The sequence below is a fragment of the Sinohyriopsis cumingii genome, chromosome 17 (assembly GCF_028554795.1).
Source record: "Sinohyriopsis cumingii isolate HCF-2022 chromosome 17, ASM2855479v2, whole genome shotgun sequence".
NCBI lineage: Eukaryota > Metazoa > Mollusca > Bivalvia > Unionida > Unionidae > Sinohyriopsis > Sinohyriopsis cumingii.
Genome location: NC_142977.1, coordinates 122,177,849 through 122,200,310, shown reverse-complemented (window position 1 = coordinate 122,200,310; position 22,462 = coordinate 122,177,849). Strand labels below are relative to the sequence as shown.

The 22,462-nt window shown below is 34.7% G+C and overlaps 1 protein-coding gene across 2 annotated transcripts in view; it reads left to right on the top strand.

The window, feature by feature from the left end:
- The window catches only part of LOC149779788 (amyloid protein-binding protein 2-like), a 64,377-nt gene that overhangs the window by 3,237 nt on the left and 38,678 nt on the right, over nucleotides 1-22,462 (top strand). Inside the window, exons 1-5 of one of the 2 annotated variants that reach the window (XM_089940654.1) lie at nucleotides 805-826; nucleotides 4,232-4,320; nucleotides 6,062-6,213; nucleotides 9,296-9,419; nucleotides 18,977-19,145. In XM_089940654.1, coding sequence (XP_089796780.1) covers nucleotides 4,265-4,320; nucleotides 6,062-6,213; nucleotides 9,296-9,419; nucleotides 18,977-19,145 — 501 coding nt within the window. In that variant the 5' untranslated portion in view covers nucleotides 805-826; nucleotides 4,232-4,264. Of the gene's footprint in view, nucleotides 1-804; nucleotides 827-4,231; nucleotides 4,321-6,061; nucleotides 6,214-9,295; nucleotides 9,420-18,976; nucleotides 19,146-22,462 lie in introns of those variants that run through there. The other variant, XM_089940653.1, reaches the window with a different exon arrangement.

Genomic DNA, 22,462 nt, shown 5'->3' with positions numbered 1-22,462 from the left:
CAAAATCACCTGTCATGTATAAAAAGTCTGTCTAACCTTGAAAATACATTACACACCGAAAATTCCTCCAAACATTTTTAATACATTTTGTATAATAAGTGAAAACGTGTGTATGATCTGATTCCTTTGTATAAATGTCTTCTTTGTCATAAAATAAGTATTTGTATGTTTTTGAACATTTTTACTGACCCATGTGCTGGGAAGAGTTCTGCTAGCATTCGTGACCTATTAAAAGACATAATTTGGGGGTTTTACACAAATATTCTAACGTATTGTAGCATTAGTTTTGTAAAATGATCTCCAAAGTATTTAAAAAGTAGTCGTAGGTCAGCATATATATGTTTTTTTTTTTTAGTTTTACTGCATTTTGAAAAATGATATTGTCATTTATTTCTATCAAATATGTTGTACAAAAGGCCCAATATTATTTATGCTAAATTTAGACAGTTGACCTTTAAACCGTGAATACATTCATATGTAATAATGTTGGCTTTTTTACATAGGAAAGAAACCGGGTTGACATTTTGAGAAAATCTAAATATTGATCACAAGTGCTCTCTAGTATCGTCTCCGGTTGCTATTCCATGGCAAGTCATCTGGAGATTCATGGGTGACCATATCTGATATCAATACAAAATTTATCCAAGTGTACTTATATGTAAATGATGGCCACATGGACAATTTCAGTAACAAATTCCACTTTTAAAGTTTCGGCCGAATGAAATGGTATGGGGAAGTTATTAATTTTGTTTTAATGCCATTTTTCAGCACAAGATAGGCAGCCAGTAGCCTTTAACTGATGTAGGAAGAACCTGGGAAAATCCCGGTAATAACCATCAACCCATGGGAAGCCACTTGCACACTTTCTCACTTACCCACATTGGCAGAGTAAAAGACTGTAACATATTTAGACAGAGGTGAGATGGCAGTGATTGGTAAATGCAAGCACTTTAGACTACTCTGACTTTGGAAAAGAAGCGTACTACTATACCAGTTTAGACTACTCAGCATTCTGAAAGGGTTGCGTCGTTTCTTCACTCACAAATTTTCCTGTTTACAACAGAGCGTTTTCAAATACTAATATATTTTTTATTATATAGATATCAAGCTGAAATGTACTACATATTTGTGACCTGGGGAATCTGAATTTGAGTTCAGATTTCCATTTTCTCGGATATATATAATATATATATATTCTATCAATTAATCTCATGTGATTAAAGTTCGTTCTTAAACTGTACCCAAGGATCAAACTTGAGACAAATTACAAAATGTGAAAATTGTGCCCTCATAATAGAGGTGGTTTGGCCATGTGGGCAATTACCTAACATAATGAATATTTTATATGATCAAGATGCTTATTTTAGTAGTATTTTTTGTCATATGTTGACTTGGGTACCTCGATGATTTTCCCCTTAGATCATGTGCACATACTAAGTTATCTTTTAAATATTTAGAGCATAATATTCCTGATCCAGGATTTGTGTTACATCTAATTGTTGTCCACAAAAAACCAGCCAGATAGCATTAATGAAATAGTTTACTTCAATAGTAACTGATAATGGAATGAGTGAAGTGGGTATCTCATGCTGCAATAACAGGAAACAGCTTATTTTATCAATTGGTTGATTATGAGGAATCTGCTTATTTTATCAATTGGTTGACTATAAGGAAACAGCTTATTTTATCAGTTGGTTGACTATGAGGAAACAGCTTATTTTATCAATTGGTTGACTATGAGGAAGCAGCTTATTTTATCAATTGGTTGACTACGATTTTCTTGACTTGAGTTTTCAGATGCAGGTGATTTATCCTTATGCATGAGAGCTGCTTTTCATTTGGCTGACTCATTAAAACTGAATATCCATCTTTGATGGCCTGTAACAAGAAAATATCTAATAGTAATGCGCTCTACCCAATTTCATTTTCATTTGTACATTTTTATTCATAAGCAAATTGGTTTGTGTAAGAAATTGTTTAAGGGTGTTTATATCTTTCAGTGAAAGTGACAAAAATCAAAAATGTATTTTTAATATGTTTTGTAGTAATTATCATGGGCATGTGTAAGAAAGGCCATGAGAAAATTGTCTTTATTGTTTTAAGGCAATATATTTATGTAATTGCTGTACTCAGTTTTCAGTGCTTTTTGATTTTTAATATAAATTTGGAATTTTGTAAGAAATTGTGATTTAGACATATAATTCAGTGTCATTGGGTATCATTGGATGTAAAAATATGCGATCACACAATGTGTTTAATAAATGTATGAGAAAAATTGTCACTCCGTTAATTGCATAAAAATGAATAGAATATAGGACTTGTGATTATCCTACAAATTGGTGTGTTTATTGCTTCATTGCAATATCCTCAAATATTAAAACTATAATAAGTCACATTTGTTGGCATCAGTCGGGGGTAATTTAGTGGTTGCAGTTTTTCTAAATTTATATCAGCTATTTCAGTTTCATTTAGTTAAGGACCAGTTGTAGTTAGGAAATGCCAGAATTAGTTTACAGGGATAGCCCTGGATTTAAAATAGTTGTTACAAAAATAATTGGCAACCTCAATATTTTGTCGCCGTTTTCATAATACAGTACTATCAGTTTATCTCATCATCCTTGGTACCAAGGTAATATTGTGACATAAGCACAATGGGATGGGGGGGGGGGGCTGAAAATAAATTTGAAATTTCGCATACAATTTTAAGAGATGATTTGTCATCAGTGACTAGGATTTACGCAGAGAGGGGAAAAAAAAGAAATTTTGATTAAATGAAGACAACTAGTCTGAAATACACTTGTATATTGACAACTTACGTTTGTGTAGTACACTCCACAACATGTTAAATAATATACATGCATTTTAAAAATTACTGAATTCAAATGTTAGGAAATTCGTGTATCTGTCAAATCCCATTAGAAAACACAGCTAAAAAATATATTAAAAAATGATAGTCCTCATATAATCTTTGTCCCATTGTCAGCTAACACATTTCATGAAACAATTCACTCTGATATTTATTATCCTAGTAGTACATGGCTGTATAGTTGTTTATGTGCTACAAGTACAAATCATAAATTGCCCTAGATTTTTATCAGCCAGAGACAACTACCATGATGCTGAGGCTACCAAGGAGATGAGGCTATTCACAGGGGAATGAAAACTTGTGAACAAAGTTAAAAAGCTTTAACATTCTTGCGAGATGTCCCACCTTCATTTAACTCGACAGGCAGATATCTGTTTTTCAGAATATTGGAACTTTTATTTTGGGTTTTAAACCGACATTGGTAACAGTCATAATCATTAACTTTTTTGTTGCAAAAGGAAGCTTTCACAGCACAATAAATATGTTCCAATCACAATGAAAAATGAAACCTGCTTTTATTTAAGTTTGTTGCCGACTTTCTTTGATCAAAGGTTTTATGCTTGTTTTGATGATGGTTGATGTGTTATTAAGGGCGCCTCTTTAAAGGACCAAACAAATGCCCATTTGTTGCTGCGGCAACATCAAATAATTTTAAAACATTGACAGAGACAGATTTTTTTTCATTTGCTGAGTATATATACAGAACGATCAATGCTTCAAATGTAATCAGCTTTCTTTGAAGTTTCAACAAAACTTGCTTCTGGTACATTTTTCATAAAGGACAAAAAATGCCATCATCTGATAGATTGTAGTCGTTCCTGTTCCCGCCTTCAGAGATGGTCGAATGTAGCTTGTCAGGTAGCATGACTATTTGGGTTATATTATAGCACCGAGTACTAAGGACAGACATCTGCATAATTATGATGTAACAATGCTGTGTTAGGGTGGTTTGCCAATATGAAGAAATGATTTGTTTATGTAACAATAGGTTCCAGAGCAGTTTATATTCCAAGTTGGCCGCTTCCTATCATGGTGCCTTTGTTTTTCTCAAGTGCAAACCCAAGACTGTATTTACAATTTTTTACAGCAAAAAATGTCACCAAAAAGATCACCAGATGGTATATTTGTTTGCCAATAAGTAAAACATTGCAATTTAGGATATTGGCAAAGCCCTGGGGCGAATTCTGAGTTTAACAACTGAAACAAATCTAATTAATTACGTTTGCAATGATGTGATGAGATATATTCATTTTATTAAAGAAAATGTATTATATGTGAACTGATAAGCTCCTGTGTTTAATTAAAAAAAAACCAATGCCTTCTTCTGTACAAATGTAACAGATTTTATTATCATTGTTCTTACAGCTATATAATAAAGGAAGATTGTGTCAGCTGGGCATGGAATTCTCAGAATTGGAAACATTTTCCAAGGTTTTAAAAGTCAATGACAAAAGGTAAGAGTCTTAAATCATCAATACATAAAGAAAGAGAAAAAAATCATCTAAGGCTGCATCAACTGGCCACTTCTGGAATGGTATCCAATTGGTTTCATTTGACAGTTCTGTACAACAGTTGGTTTTCTTTCAAGAATGATTTGAATGATACCTTGGGCTGTTCTTTTTGAAATTTTGCATCAGATGGAATACAATTTTAGAATTCTTCATGATAAAGAAATGCAGTGGACAATTGCTTTTAAAAGGCACCTACTCATGAAGGCAACATTTATGGACCATTTTATGCCAAGTTTAGTTCATATTCCACCTTCATGGAAAGGACACCTGTCCATGAAGAACAGAAATAATCTGTGTTTCATTTAGTTTTTATATATAAACTTTGCATTATATGCCTCAGTGTGATATTGTTATGACATATAGTATAAAAGAGTTCTGCAGGATGCCAAAATCTAAGTAAAAGTATACATTTTATTTTTGAGTGCATGAAAATTAAAACAACTGATTCCTCAGTGTTTTATTTGTATTATTCTAGTGTACAAGCTTTGAAGCTAAAGTTAAAGTGAATTCAATATCAGGTGAAGCCACTGTGGTTAAATCTTTACCAAACAAAGAGATTGAGACACCTTTGAATCGTTTGTTGGTTCCTAATTATCATTTACATTACTAATTACATGTGCATGTTTCAATTTGTTTGATAAACATTACTTGTCAGTTATAATCCATCATATAAATCCTCACATGATATTTTAAACAACTGGATTTTATCATATAATGTATTTAGAAAAAATAGCGCCGAGATATTGAGACTTGCTTTGATTGTTGGAGGAATGCAAAGTCCTAAAATCATTTTAAAATCATCACAAGTTCAGCTGGTTTTCAGTGTCGTGTACAGATGCACTTTCAGTTGATTTTGTCATATGTCTACTTTTTCTATGGCAAAACTGTATAAAATTTCTTTGGTGCCAAGTAAGGGTACAACAATACAGGATTTGTTAAAGTTGGGACCTGAGACTTTTGTCACAATATCTCGACATTTGCTTAAGCATGATTTATTTGGTGGTAACAAAAGACAATGAACCATTGCTTTTTTGTCAACATAGTCGATATCAGTATAAGTGGATAGGATGGTGCTAAATATTTCACAGTGAATGAGCATTAGCATTCTAGTAACTTATTGTTCATACAACATTGCACATGGTGTTCTGAATCATTCCATGGCAAAAAATGAAGTATCATTTTTGAGACTCCAAGTTCTGGTACCAGTTATAAACAGCTTACACACAGCCCTGCCATGGCATAATTAAGCTGGGTATCAGGATCTGTAATTTTTTTATTTTTTTTCTCAGTGAAATAGGAAAGGTCATGACCTGCCAGCATATCATGTGAATTTTAGATTTGGTGATTGATAACCATTTGTATCATATAATTTGCCACGGCTGGTTTCTGTGAATTGTCGGAAAGATCTTTGCCAAGGATATTGCCTGTTGGAGATCAAACTTAATATCGATCAGATTTCGATAAGTAAAGAAAATTAAATCTACCTGCATGCACTTTAGTGCTTAATGAGGGCAAAAAGGTACCTTCATTTCATTTAACTTGTTTGATGTATAGCAGTTGTTTGTCTGCCAGTGCTGATTGTCATGACTTCACTAGCAGTGTTGTTTAATCTTTCAAGTTTTTCTTTGTAGTCTGGGCTTGCCTTTTTGTTGAGATGTGATTAATATTATTCTTTCATTTTTAGGCATTTGCTGCACCACTGTTTTCAGGCATTGATGGACCATGGAGTGTGTATCTCGGAGATTTTGGCTGACGCCTTCTCACGTCAACTTAATCCATCCACATGCATGGATGTGTTATTCAGAGAGAAAGCTATCCATCTAGGATTTGCTTTGGGTAAAAAAAATTTCTATGTGTCTTGGCATTTGCATAAACATTTACTTTCTTTGAGTTTAATTTCATCAAAAGCCAAGAAACTTACATACTCAGGATGGTTAATGAGAAATTCACGATTTTGTATCAATTTTATAAATGGTGTCTCAACAAAATTTCACACATGTTCAGGAAAGAGGCCATTTCTCATTACTAATTTCATCTTTGATATCTTAGAATAAAAATATTCTTGCTAATGCATGTTACCACACATTTTACATATTTCCTTGTTTAAAAGCGTATTTCCTGATAGATTTTACTTTGACTGTTATGATCTTCTTGAACCTTCTTTGCGTGCCATTAGAGCTTGAATTTGTGGTTCAGTCTGTCCCCAAAACAGATCATGCTTGTCGGGCATAAAGTCATTTTTCAGGTGAGCAACTGTTTATACATCTTGGTACTTCAGCTTGACATTAGTGTTTGTAAAACTAAATTTGATTGGTACAGTGAACCCTGGAACAAGCATCCTGTATTTGTTTCAACCATTCGTCAAATGCATGTTTATAATAGACATTACCTAGAGAACTCAAAATGGCTGACACCAAATATGGATCATCTTCAGATAATATTATGTGGAAAAATACTGGCTGAAGATAGTGATGATGTCGGTGAGTTTGAAAACTTTGAAATATGAGATGATTAGAGCTGGGAAAGTGTTACAGGAAATATCAGTGGGTGAGTTTGAACCAGAAAATATTAAATATGAGTGCTGTGTACCAAAACTGACAAAATTCTGGTCAACCCCTTTTCAGTGGTATTTCAAAATGAAATGTAAAAGTTGAGACTATCAAGCATGTAGACCATCTAAGGCTATTTTTATGAGGATTTTGTGCGTATATTCATAGATCAAAATGGATTTGTGTATGCAGCGGAGCGAAATTGGGGTTAACTTGACTGACAATAGCAACTTTAGAAAATGGAAGCCTGTCAATACTCCGTGTAGTGAAACTGTTTTTTGTGATGGACATTGGTTTGGTGCACAAATCAGATTTCAGTTTTTACTGTGCAGCTGAACATGTGATATTGACCTCATACTTCTGCTAAAAGAAAACGAGTTGGGATAAATTTCCTTATATTCTAACTAAGTATCACCTAAACAGGTCATAAACTTGATAATTAACCATTATTGGATGTTAGATGACAGATATATACTAGAATAAATAAAAAGTAAACTGCAAAGCTTTGTGACCATTTATTCCAGACTTTAGACACTGTAAGCTTGTGGTGTACCTTGATTTTATGCTTAATTGAATTACAAGGTGATTTGTTTATTTACCTGTATTTGCAGCATTAAGTGCAAATATGATAGTTTCATATGGTGCCCATCTGGAAAATATCTCCATTCCTCCCAAATGGATGGCTATATCAACATTGGATTTTCACCTCATTCGATATTTAGTTGGGTCCTCAATGAAACCCTGCTCATTGTACATTCACTATGGCTTTTGAAAATGTTGCTGTCCCTACAACACCTGAATGAATTGTTATGTTTACAATGGATTTTCATCAAAAGACTTTTAATGATGTCTATTTGCCCCAAATTGAAAATGGTGCCAATCTGACATCCAATATGTCCACCACAGCATCCAATTTGAAATCTTGTTATTGCTGAAGAATAGGAGAGATGGTTTGAAATGGTAGAAATGGTCTTATATTGAATTCCAGATTAATCTTTATGGAAAATAGAACACCAGATATTTTAAGGGACTCTTGTACATAATTTGTTTGAGAGAAAACCAATGTATCATGAAAGGATAATACTAAAACAGCAGTAAAGCTAGGAGCTGAAGATGACATATTTTCTGACACATTTGCTAATTAGAAGTGTCTGTGTTCTCTTTTTTTTTGTTGCCACAATTGTTACATCTTCTTTCAATGCTTTTATATTAACTGTCACAAATACATATCCGCCACATTAATTTTGGGGGAATTATGATCCGCAGGAGTGATTAGAATATAGTATCTCGACCAAGGTAATATTGTTGGCATAATTAGATGTCGATGTGGGGACTTTAAAAAAATAATCTAATTTCAATTTGTAAGAGGTTACCTGTCAATGAGTAGTATTTGCACTGAGAGAAAAAAAGGGGGGGGGATTTTGATTAAATGACGACTAAACTAGTCTGAAATAAACTTGTATATTGACAACTTGTGTAGTCATAACTGTTATGTATTAAGTACTGTGCATGAGACAACTTCATCAGAACGTCGTTGTATTAGTCACATCCCATTTGAAAACACAAATAATAAATACATTTTGAAATTGGTAGTCCAAGTTTGATCTTTATCCCTTTGTTAACAAACACTTGTCACTGAAAAATTCACTACAATATTCATTGTCACCATCATCATGTGGCTGTATAGGTGTTTACATGCTGCATGTACGTGTACTTAAATTGGTCAGCTTGAGACAAGTATCATCTTGCAGAGGCTACCACGGGGATGAGGCTGTTCATAGGGAAATGAAAACGTGAACAAATTAAAAGACTTCCTTTCCTGATGGGTGCATTGTTTTAATTCAAGATTGTAGTCAGCTTGCTTTGATGAAGAGTGCATGTGTTATTGAAGTCACAGTGAAAGGTCAGTTTTGAGGACCAAAGAAATGCCCTTTTTTTTATTGCAACAGCAACATCAGATAATTATATAACAGAGTATTCGGAACTGACAGCTTTGATTAGAAAACAAAGGATTTGTTCAGTTTGGGACCAGCAGCTTTGGTCAAAACATACACATTTAGTTTTTATCTTGACATCAACTTAAACATGACATAGTTCGTAGTAACATTAGACCATTGGCCTGGGACTATGCATTTTCATTGTTGTTCAGTTTGTTGACTTAAGCAATATCAGTATTAGTAGGTATGGTAAGAAAAAATTAACTATATAAATTTGTAGAATGCAGATAAATGAATGCTTTCCTTTATGAACGTGTATCCCCTATAAGGTGTCCTCTACTGCTGGTTTCATGCTATTTTAAATTTGTACCTTTTTGTAATATGTGTGGCATTTAAAATGTTTCTTTTTTATTTTTAATTTACTGATTTCAGGGGGCTTTCTTTGTGATGCTGGTTGGTTTTTTGACAGTGGAAAGGTGTATAAAGCGTGTTTACTGCTGTGTGAACTTGACATCAGTTCTACTGGAATCTACAGATCCCTAGAGTGTAGTGTGAGGTGTGTATTATAGACTGTCACATAGCTGCCAAGTGTCCTGCTTTTTTTTTCTTCTTCATATTTGTCCCGTATTTTGCAATTTTCAGTTTAGAACGGGCACTCTGTTCCATTCTGATAGAAATGTATTGCATGTGTATAGGAATGCAGTTCTACAATACGATTGGTTCGTTTGAAATCGAGGCTATCATGCCTGTCTTAATCCGCCATATTGGATTTTGCAAATAGTTTCTGCTATCACTGAATCTCATCTTCTTAATATTCAACTTCTAATAATGTTGAATAGGAAAGCAGAATATTCAGAAATTTCTCCAGGAAAGACAAAAAAACAGAACTGGAAGGTTGATTGTGCTGCCTTGTTTAGATTTGTGAATCCATCAAGTAAAGTGGCTAACGTTGAGAAAGCTTGCCAGTAGCTTCTCATGGGTCGGTGGTTCTTCCTGGGGTTTTCCAGGGTTATTCCTCCACCAGTTATACTGGCCGCCATATATAGCCTATCTTGTGCTGAAAAATGGCGTTAAACCCTACAACAACAACAACAACCATCTAGTAAAGGAGAAAACGTTACGTTTTGCAAATTGTGTAATGTGATTTCGCTATTGGGCATGGAGGTTCACATAAATACAAGAGCACAGAAAGCTAATAGACATCACATTGCTGCTTCATCATACATAACTCAGCCAAAACTTACGACATATAAAAACCCTAGAGATAACTTGATGTAATTTGATTGAAATTTGGTTCATTTAGAAATGAACCTTCATCTTTCATGTTGCTGGCAATATATTTCACACACATCGGCAATATACTTCACACACGTCTTCCAGACAGTAAAATTGCAAAAGATAACTTGTGTGAAAAACAAAAACAGTTCAGTAAGAAAATCGCACAGAATTCAGATCATCAGTGAAGGATGGTACATTGGAATTGACAATGAATAAAAAAAGAAAAACAAATGAGGTATGGAAAAGGCTCATAAACAGCATGTGTCTGAGTGTGTGTTGCATTCTTGCATCTTCTAAATGGGCACCCAAATGGAACAGGGTGCCCATTTAGAAGGTGCAAGAATGCAGTGCATTTGTCATTGACATTGAATAATTAAGGAGGGTACTTTTCTACTTTATGGACAGTTGTAGATGTTGTAAAAAGTTACATATGCATTAAAAAATTTTTAAAAAATCAGTATTTGTTCCTGAAAATCCGTATTTTTGACATAAGCAGTCAGTATTTTTGTACTCCAGGGTTTGCAGCTATACTGTCATTAATATCTGGATTATGTAGCCACATCCAACAAATGCAGATAATTTTATGCAATATATAAAATGTGAAAGGATCATATAGTTTTTCTCAAATCCAACTTGAACTACATCTGGTGGGTCTGATGATGGTCATTCCGGCATCCTTGATACTTTGTAAAGGCTAGCATAACCATTGTATGGCCTTTTGTTTCAAATTTGGGGGATTTGCTCATAACTCTTTCTTTAAAGGAAACCGTGTATTTGAACGTGACCTTTTTTTAAGGCTTTATGCTCATTGGATATTGTAAGCATTTTTCCCTTTAGGAAATTTTTATTAGAAGTTATATTTCTACGAGAATACTTACCTGATCACATTTAATCCCTGCCAGCAAATGTCTCATCTTCATTGATGTAGTACCACACTCACATTGTAGCAAAGGTCAGTCCATTTTTTCTGCCTATACCGCCCTCCTAGTAGAAAAAACAAGCTAACTGAATCTCTCTTTTTGGAGCAGTTTCCGAATCTCCTGGAGAATGGAAATTCGATAGGTGGCAACCTGATTATTCTTGGAGATTTCAACTTTCACTTTGACTGTCCCAGAAACCTAAACACATCAAAACTCCTAGATTCCACTAATGTTTTCAACCTCAAACAGTCAGTTAACCAACCCACCCATAAACATGGTCACATTTTAGACTGGATTCTTCATAGACCTGATGATAACATTCTATGGTCCTCCCTGGTATCCCATGACCTTGCATCAGATCAGCTCTGAATTATATACCATCTTGACGTATCAGTCCCTAACCCTCCACCTTTATCTGCTACTAAGAGAAACCTCCGTATGATAAATAGAACCAAACTAATGCATGACATCCAAGCAAACCTAACAACTTGCTTACCTTCTACAGCAGAACAACTTGATAACTGCCTGCGTTCATTGCTCGACAAACATGCCCCAGCTACCAAGTGCAGAGTATCAATTCAAAAGTGTTCTTCATGGTATAGCAGTGTTTGGGACCAGCTTTGCACTGCTAAAAGAGACCACCGTAAAGCTTAGAGGCTTTTGCTTTCCACCAGACTCACTATTCATAAGCAAATCTATGAAGCCGGTAAGAAGAATGTCACAAATATAGTCCATGCAGCGAAATCAGCCCACTACACTACTAAGATCATGGAAAGTTCCAACTGCAAAGAGCTCTTCTAGATTACTAACAAGCTAATGTCAAGGAACAAATATACACCACTTCCAACAAACTTCTCTCCATCGACCCTCTGGACATGTTTGCTAATTTCTTCCGTGACAAAGTACAAACCATTAGAGATAAGCTTGACAACACAATTTCAATCGACTCATCATCATCATACAGTAGGGATACGGAATTTGAGCGGCAACCATTAGCAGAATTTGGACCTGTCTCTATGGATTTCGTACGTACACTCCTGATGAAGAGTGCACCAAAGTCATGTGAACTTGATCCAATTCCAACATCACTGCTGCTTGAGTGCTTAGATTCAGTATTGCCTTCACTAACTGATGTTATTAATACCTCTCTCTCTTCAGGGGAATTCCCATCATTTTTCAAAACTGCCATTGTAAAGCCTCTGCTGAAGAAACCAACACTAGACCATAACAATTTAAAGAACTACAGCCCAGTTTCTAATCTCCCATTCATATAAAAAATCTTAGGAAAGGTTGTTCTATCCCAGCTTGTATCTCATCTGAATTCAAACAATCTTTTTAGCAATGTACAATCTGCATATCGCCCTTACCACAGTACTGAAACTACTCTTCTAAAAGTAGTTAATGACATTCTCTCTGCTTTGGATAGCGGAAAGATTACAGTCCTCACCCTCCTTGATTTGTCTGCAGCATTTGACACAATAGACCATGATATATTACTTCACCATCTCCAGCATGTATTTGGCATTCATGATAAACCATACTGTGGTTCAAGTCCTACTTGGTCAACAGGACAAAAATTGCGTCTGCAAATGGAATACACTCCAGCCCTGTTGATCTATGTTGTGGTGTTCCACATGGGTCTGTTCTTGGACCTGTTCTCTTCATTCTATACACTCAGCCGCTCTCAAGTGTCATAGATCATCATCCAGTGTCTCACCAAATGTACGCTGATGACATGCAAATATACAAATCTAGCCACCCAACAGAAGTTGATGCTACCATCCAAGGTGTAGAGAGGTGCTTTTCTGATGTGAAATCATGGATGACATGTAACAAGCTGCAGATGAATGATGATAAAACTGAGGCCATTCTGATCACAACACAAAGACTTTCTCATTCACATCCTTTACCTCAAACAATAAATATCAGTAACACAACATTAAGTTCACACAATCAGTACGAAACCTAGGTGTTACTCTGGGCAGTACTCTCACATTGCACCAACATGTCATGAACATATGCAAGGCTGCATATTTTGAGCTGAGATGCATCAGCTCCATTTGCAAATATTTTTCAGTTGATGCCACTAAAACACTTGTGTGTTCATTAGTACTTTCAAGACTGGATATTGTAACTAAGTTCTGTCTGGTTCATCTCAATATCTACTCCAGAAACTTCAAAAAGTTCAAAACACAGCTGCTCGGATGATACTTAGAGTACCACAATCGGAGCACACCTTCCCGCTGCTCTGTACCCTACACTGGCTATCCATTCATTCCAGAATCAAACACAGAAATTGTTCTCTGTGCTACGTTTCATTGACGGACTCTAGTCCAACATACCTATCTGACAACCAGGAAGATACTTACGCTCCTCTTCTAACAATCATATACTCATTATTCCCACTATGAAAACAAAGTCATATGGACAGTGTTCTTTTGCATACCAGGGCAAAAGTGGAATGAATTGCCGACTGAACTTAGACAAAAAGACAGTGATCACATTCAAGAGTGCTCTCAAAACTCACTTATTTCGACTGCAAGAACAAACTTAAAGACTTAATATCGTTTCCTACTTTAAATATTCTCAGCATGTTTTTTATGTTTTCTAATTTCATGGTGTTTGTTTTTGTAATCAAATCATTATATATGTTTTTTATCTTATAGGTGTTGTCTAATGTTGTAAAGCGCTTAGAGCTTCTAAAGGTTAGGCGCTATACAAAGTCCTCATTATTATTATTATTATTATTATTATATAGGTACTCAAATAGCAGTGGAAAGGGGAGATAAATGTAACAATATATTCGAATGGTGACTTTTTTTTAGACAGGAAAGATAATGTTCTTTTTTGTTTGGTTTCAGTATTCTCAGTTAACCATAATTTGCTTTAAAAATTTACAAGCATCACCATGGAAATAATTTTTTTTTAAATGGACATAACATTACAAGATCATTATCTCAATTCATTACAAAAACTGATCATAATTAATTGTACAAAATAAATACTGCACACGCACTTGTTCAAGTCACACACTTCAAGGCATCACTTGAGCATATGGTGAAATGTTGTTTGATTCTTCCCTCCTGGCTACCATTGATTTGGGACTGACTTAATAAACTAGTTTGGCAATTTTTTCTTCTATAAAATGTTTTATGATGAATAATACAGTTTAGGCCTACAAGTGAAGATTTTATAACAGCAAACAACATTAGAGCCAGAAAGTGAGAAAGATCTACTTTTCAGACTAATTCAGTAACGTTGAAAGTTTGATTAAGCGGTCATAATTTTTTTTAATTTTAAGTCAGTAGTTTAAGTTTGACAGATTGAAGATGAAAGTCAGTTTGAAACAAGATTAATAACAATGACATTCAAAATAAGTGACTGATAGAAGTTGAGGCTAACACATGGGTGTTTTGGAAACACTACCAAACCCACCAAATGTTGCTCATTTCCTACCATTATGCGATTGACGATCCCATTGAACTTTAGACATAGCTGCCAACCCTCACGAATTTGGTTTGAATTTCACGACTTTTTCAGCAATTCACGGATTCACGTCGCAAGCCAAAAATTCATGAATTCTCCAATCCTCAATTATTTTAAATTTTTAATTAAAAAAATAACCAATTTCCTGTTAAGCGCTAGTCGTGATATTCGCAGTTGCCGAAACGGTCCGGTACTGCTGGTTGCGATATTAGTAGATCTACAGCCAATTAGTACAGTTGGCCTGGTAGCAAGCATTTTAGCCTATTTTAATCTATATGTATAAGAGAAGTTTTACAATTGCTTTTGAGTGAAACTCAGGCCTAGCCAGAATTTTACTCCGCGCATGCGTCACCAACACTGATTTTGAGTTATCGTTCAGCATCGCATGTAAGATCTTGAAAAATGTCTTCACCACCAAGGAAAAAGAAATGTATTACTCAAAACGTGAAGTTTAATTTGGAATATATCAAAAATTGGCCGTGCATTCTGTCATTAAACATTAATATTCATCATGCTTTTGCACTCAGTGTGCCATCGCAGAGACGATGTGAGGAAGCACTTCGGTTGCAAAAAACATGCAGGAGTTGGGAAAATTAAGAATTCGCAGATTTCAGCTCTGGAATATTTTAAGCCATTGGCAGAAGACCTGCAGGCTACCAATGCTGAAGCATTATTTGTGAGTTTTCCTGTCAAACACAATCTACTTTTATCAGCTGGAGACCATGATAAACATTTGTTCTGACAAATGTTCCCGGACTCGAAAATCACTTCCAAATTTTCCTGTGGAAGAACCAAAAGCGCTGCAGCTCCTGTGCATTCCTCACAGCAAACAATGACAGCAAAAAAGTGTTTTCTCTAGTGAGGATAAATAAGAGACTTTAGGGCCTCCTTAGCTGCAGAAAATTTGTCAGCAATTTTAGTCACCAAGATCAGCCAGCAGGCAAGAAGTCTGAACTGTTTAGAAAACAAATTTACGATCAAGCAGTTGAGGGAGTTCAAGTCTGCCACAGTATCATGTCTCGATAAATAAATATTTCTGCATATATGTTCAGTAATACCTTGTGCTGCATTCGCGTTTCTGGATTCGCGAAATTTTCATTGGTACCCTCTACATACATGTTTTCTTTATTTTATTGAATTGTACCTTTGTTATATGACTTCTGTGACATATGAAGTTTACCTAGTTTACCTTCCTGACAATGACAAAGAAAACGTCAGTCATTAAGTTTACAGTCCCATTTGTTACTTGGTTTTACCTTACTGTGAGTGTAAAAGAAAACGGCAGCCAATGAATTAGTATGGGGGTAATATTAGTATACATGTACCGTTCTGTAAATGCGCTAGTGTGGCAAATACCCATTAGGCGATACTGTACTCTATTTTTACGTTAACCATTTATTTATCTTTTTTAAGGGTAATGTATTAAGCTAACTTTTAAATGAAATTAAAGTGCTTTGGGAGTATGATTTGGGTCATATTTAGGGTTTAAACCCTAGAAATAAGCATTTACATGTATTAGCATTTTTAGTGACTCCTACCAAACATTCGCGATTCCTCCTGATCTGCGACTGGTTCTGGAACCTAACCTCGCAAATGTTCGAGGTATTACTGTAGTGTTTTAGTTTTACATTGCGAATTTGATATAGTGTAGTATTGATGGTCAGAGTGGATGGAATTATTGTCATGGAATTTTTCACTAATTCATGCCCAAATTCACGACTTTTTATCCCTGTTTTCACTAATTGTGAGCCTGGAAGGTTGGAAGCTATGTTTAGATTCATAAGGTAGATTTATTCAAAATTCTTTATTGGCAATAGATGAGAGAGGACATGCTATAATTTGTTTTGACATTTCTGCAAGGCTTTTATTAGGAGTAAAAGTTGAAAATTGAATTTGCATGGGAAATTTGTACCATTGTTTATGTAAACCACTTTACAGAATTTGTACACGATAAACATTGATAGAAGTCAAATCTATACACCATAGTGCATTTAAAACATTGAATTACTTCTAACCTTTCATTTACTTATTTTGATGCCATAAAATTCAAAATCAAGGTTAACTTAAGATTAGAAAGTATATCAGTTTTCTCCTTATGTACACCTTCTATTATGACTATATTTCACGACATACCCCACATCATGGATCATACTACTACATTTATTTCGAAATTGCCTATTCATGTGACCTAATCCAATCAAAGGGAAGTTACTACATTATTTGAGAACTGTCCAAACCCCATCAGCCAATGAGAAATTAACCCAAAGTTGTCATTAAGACTATTATTAGTAATTATTGACACATACATAAGCATTTATTTATACATCCTATGTAATTTTTAAGCTCTTAATCCTAAAACAGACCCAAGTTATGTAGACAGTAGCTTAACGAAAGATGATGCAGAATTACTACAATTTACAGCCGTGAATAACATTTGCAAAAATTAGATAATGATGTTTCATGAGTTACAAAAAAATAATAGATATGCGTAACAATGCTATAGATAGGATGCAAGTGTCAGGTTGATCAGATTATGCTAATCAAATTGTTGCAGTATGAATTAATTTGATGGACACAGTATTCACAATCAAGTAAAGAAATTTGTATCTTAATTTTCGGGTTTTTTAAAGGAGTTTTTCAAACATTGTAAGGAAAGCAAGTAATTGATAAGGCTGAGAGTATGATCCTCCCACTCTGGAGAATAACATGGGCATGGGTATCACTGTGGTATATCAAGAACTGTGTTATACTGAGGTTGTTTCTTTTGATCCTGCAACTCTTGAGGATTACATACATGCATGGGTATCACTGTGGTATATCAAGAACTGTGTTATACTGAGGTTGTTTCTTTTGATCCTGCAACTCTTGAGGATTACATACATGCATCAACATCACTGTGGTATATTAAGGACTGTGTTATACTGAATTTCTTTTGATCATCCCACTCTTGACAATTTCATACATGCATGGGTATCACTGTGGTATATCAAGAACTGTGTTATACTGAGGTTGTTTCTTTTAATCCTGCCACTCTTGAGGATTACAAAAATGCATCAGCATCACTGTGGTATATTAAGGACTGTGTTATACTGAATTTCTTTCTTTTGATCATCCCACTCTTGACGATTTCATACATGCATGTGCATCACTGTGGTATATCAAGAACCATGTTATGCTGAGGTTGTTTCTTTTGATCCTGCCACTCTTGAGGATTACATACATGCATCAACATTACTGTGGTATATTCAGGACTGTGTTATACTGAGTTTCTTTCTTTTGATCCTGCCACTCTTGAGGATTACATACATGCATGAGCATCACTGTGGTATATCAAGAACCATGTTATACTGAGGTTGTTTCTTTTGATCCTGCCACTCCTGAGCATTACACACATGCATGAACATCACTGGTATATCAAGGACTGTTATACTGAGTTTCTTTTGATCCTGCCCCTCCTGAGGATTACATACATGTATCAACATCACTGTGGTATATCAAGAACCATGTTATACTGGGCTTGTTTCTTTTGATCCTGCCACTCCTGAGGATTACATACATGTATCAACATCCCTGTGGTATATCAAGAACCATGTTAAAACTGAGGTTGTTTCTTTTGATCCTGCCACTCTTGAGGATTACATACATGCATCAGCATCCCTGTGGTATATCAAGGACTGTTATACTGAGTTTCCTTTGATCCTGCCACTCTTGAAGATTACATACATGTATCAACATCACTGTAGTATATCAAGAACCATGTTATACTGATGTTGTTTCTTTTGATCCTGCCACTCTTGAGGATTACATCCATGCATGGGCATCACTGGTATATCAAGAACCATGTTATACTGAGTTTCTTTTGATCCTGCCACTCTTGAGGATTACATACATGCATCAACATCACTGTGGTATATGAAGGACTGTTATACTGAATTTCCTTTGATCCTGCCACTCTTGAGGATTACATACATGTATCAGCATCACTGTGGTATATTCAGGACTGTGGTATACTGAGTTTCTTTTGATCCTGCCACTCTTGACGATTGCATACATGCATGTGCATCACTGTGGTATATCAAGAACCATGTTATACTGAGGTTGTTTCTTTTGATCCTGCCACTCTTGAGGATTACATACATGCATCAACATCACTGTGGTATGTCAAGAACCATGTTATACTGAGGTCCCTTCTGGAGGTGATTATGTTACCTCAGTTTTATTTGCAATATGGCTAGATTAAACTTTGGTATATCAAGGACTGTTATACTGAATTTCCTTTGATCCTGCCACTCGTGAGGATTGATCATATATATATATATATATATATATATATATATATATATATATAAATGAATGATTTCTGATTTCCCCTATCCACCAAATTGTTTATCTGACATTTGTGTAATTTTGAACGTTATTGTTATTTCAGGCTGTTCCATGTTCAGAATGCCAACTGTCGATACAAGGATGCAGATGTAACTCGTAAAGCAGCTTTTCAACTTCTAGAGAAACTTAGTGAATGTGGAGTAAATGTCAACAAAGCAATGTTATTTACAGAGTGCTGTGCACTGCTGTTTGCTGAGAGTCAGTATGACGAGGTAAATGACAGTGTCTGTGTCTGTTTCATTATGTTTATGCCATTACATTTTTCTGAACAAATACTTCGCCAAATTAAAAAGCACAACTGTAAGTGCTAGCAACAGTACAGCTTGGTTACTTTGAGGATGTAAATATCAATGAATGATAGTTTCAGTGATATTTATAACTGATAGCAGGCAATGGCACATATAGAAATTCCAGTACAAAACAGCCATTCATTGCCAGTCATTGTGAATCTGCAAGGAATTGTGGGTAAAATTGGTTATATTATACTTTTGCTAGTTCATCCCTAATATCATTGAAAATTTGTGCAAAAGCACAACGCAAGTCATAGCTTTAACATCTTGCAGAAAATTACCCCCATTGACTTATAAAGATGTTGCCTATTCAGGGTTGGCACTGGCTTTAACAAAGTTGTTGCAAAAAAATCGATAACCTCAATATTTTGTTACCAATTTTCAAAAAAGAATGGTGCCATTATCATTATTCATCTTGATGTCCTCAGGGCCAAGGTAATATTGTCAACATAAGTGGGTCTTTTGATAAGTAGAGGGAACTGAAAATTGAAATTTCGCATACAAGTGAAATATTTAAGAGGTGACCTGTTGTCAGTGACTAGGATTTACACAAAAAGAAAAAAAAATGATGGATATTTCGATTAAAATGAAGATAACTAGTCTGAAATTCACTTAAATGTTGACAACTTACATTATGTATTACACAATGTGTTAATGTATATGTATGTGACAAAATCCATGCATTTTAGTTTTATATCATACAATAGAAAAGTCATGTATCAGTCAAATCCCGTTAGAAAACACAGCTAACACATATATATTTATATAATGGTAGTCCTCGTTTGAGCTATAGCCCATTGTTCACAAACACGTCTCATAAAACAATTTACTCTGATATTCATTAGCCTAGTAGCCTGTGGTCGAATAGTTGTTTATTTGCTATGCTACATGTACTTAAATTGACCTAGAATTTGGTCAACCAGAGACAACTACCATCCTTCCAAGGTTACCAAGGGGATGAAGCTATTCATAGGGAAATGAAAACATGAACAAATTAAAAAGTTTAACAAACATTGTTGTGAGATGCCCCATCTTCTTTTAACTTGATGGCCAGATATATGTTGTTTCAAAAGTTGCATATTTAATTTCGGTTTTATGCCACCGTTGGTAGAAATCGTAAGCGTGAACATTTTTGTTGCAAATCAGAAACTTTCACAGCATAATAAATATTGTTCCAATCACTATGAAAAATGAAATACTGCTTTTATTTAAATTTGCTGCTGACTTCCTTCAGTCATACATCTTTGGCTTGCTTTGATGAAGGTGTATTTCTAATTGAAGGCGCCACTAAAGGCTCACTTTGAAGGAACAAGCAAATGCCTGTTTATTATTGCTGTGGCAACATCACATTTTTTTGTACCCGTTTGCTTAGTATATATGCAGAATTTCTGGTACCTTTTTCACAATAAAATATTGCTATATGGCCAAAGTCAAGTCATTCTCATTACCACCTTCACATGTGGTCAGTTGTGGCTAGAAAGGTAGGATGACTGTTTGGGTTATATTACGGCACAGAGTACTAAGGCCAGACATATGCATAAATCGATTATCATATAACAATGCACTGTTAGGTGGTTTGTCAATATGAACAAAGGATTTGTTTGTGAAATATTAGATTCCAGTGCAATTTTATGTCCAAGTTTGCGGCTTCCTGTCTTGTTGCTTTTGAATTTCTCCACTCCAAAGCCAAGGCGGTATATATAATTTTGTCGCCAATATGGGGAAAGAAATCAAAATTTGTGACATTGGTGAAGCCCAGGGCTATCCCTGCTATTTTGCATTTCCATTTCATATGATGTTGTACTAAAATTGACAGTTATTTGTTGCTCAAAATAAATGTATTGCCATATTGTACTGGTTTGTTATTGTCATTTTAACATTTAGCACTTTGTTCTAGAAAATTTGAAGGATATTCTCGCTCAGCTGTGTTGAACTAAGGTTAAGAATGTTTTGCATCATTTGCTCTTAAAGGATTTACGTTAGAACACAGACCCCTCTGTGAAGAATGCCAACTCAGAAATATGCATGCCATAGACCAGCATTTCATTGTCTGCAGACTTAGATCTGCATCATATAATAAGTGTTATGTGTATCTATTTTGTATGTTTAATTTTTGTTCATGAGTATAGATTGTAATGATTGTATTGTAAGCATGTTACTTGGCTAATTTTTGTCCACGGTTGTAGACGAAACATTAAAATATTTGTAAACAAGTTTACTTAGATTTTAGTTCAGGACATAGGTTTTGCCCTTGGAAATTCTTGGTCAGCTTGATATTTCTCATGTTCATTGCTAACATTTAAGTCAAAGACCTGAATTTGTTTACAACATAGAATGTTCTAGAAATGAACTTTTTTAAGTCCTGATCCTGGTCCTCTTATCGTGGTTTATATATATATATATATATATATATATATATATATATATATATATATATATATATATATATATAATATGTTATTTACATCAGAATTATTTATTCCTATTGTAACATCCAGTAGTATCAGTCTTTTAGTTGTGCTCAGTTATAGTTTGAAAGGATTTATTTATTTAAAATATTCACTGGAATTACTAAGTGCTTATTGTCTTTGTGACTAAAGCACTGTTTTGGAATTATTGTGAATTCATTCAGAGACATTATGGATTACATCATTGTAATGCATCTGGATTGTTGGTACATTAGCATATTGAAGGTTAAAAGCATATTAATACATTCAAGATTGGTATTCATTCAGAATTTTGTATGTGTGATAGAACTTACTGGACTATTTGGGATATAATTCACAATATTTAATGCTCCTTTTAATATTTTGCTTTGTATTCTTGGTAAATAAATAAGTTGTTGAATTTTCTGAACTGGTTGGTATTACTGTTTTTCATTTACTTAGTTTAAGATCATAGAGCTGTAACACAGGCCTGCATACTGCAGACTTGTATGTGCATCATATAATAGGCCAGCTTATCATTGTCAAAGTTCAAGGAAAATTCATTTGTGTTTTTAGCCCTGACCATGGCCAGTAGACTGTTGCTATTTGTTGTATATTTGATAAACACATACTGATCAAAATATACTGATGCAGAGGATACTGCTGATTATGTTAATCGTACTACTGTTTTCCTTGTTACATTCAGATTGGTAGAAGTGCATCAAAGAGGGGCATATCAAAATTCTGATGCTTCTTCAAAAATTCTGACCTGGTCATAATATGGGCACACCCTCCCACCCTCTACACAATTAT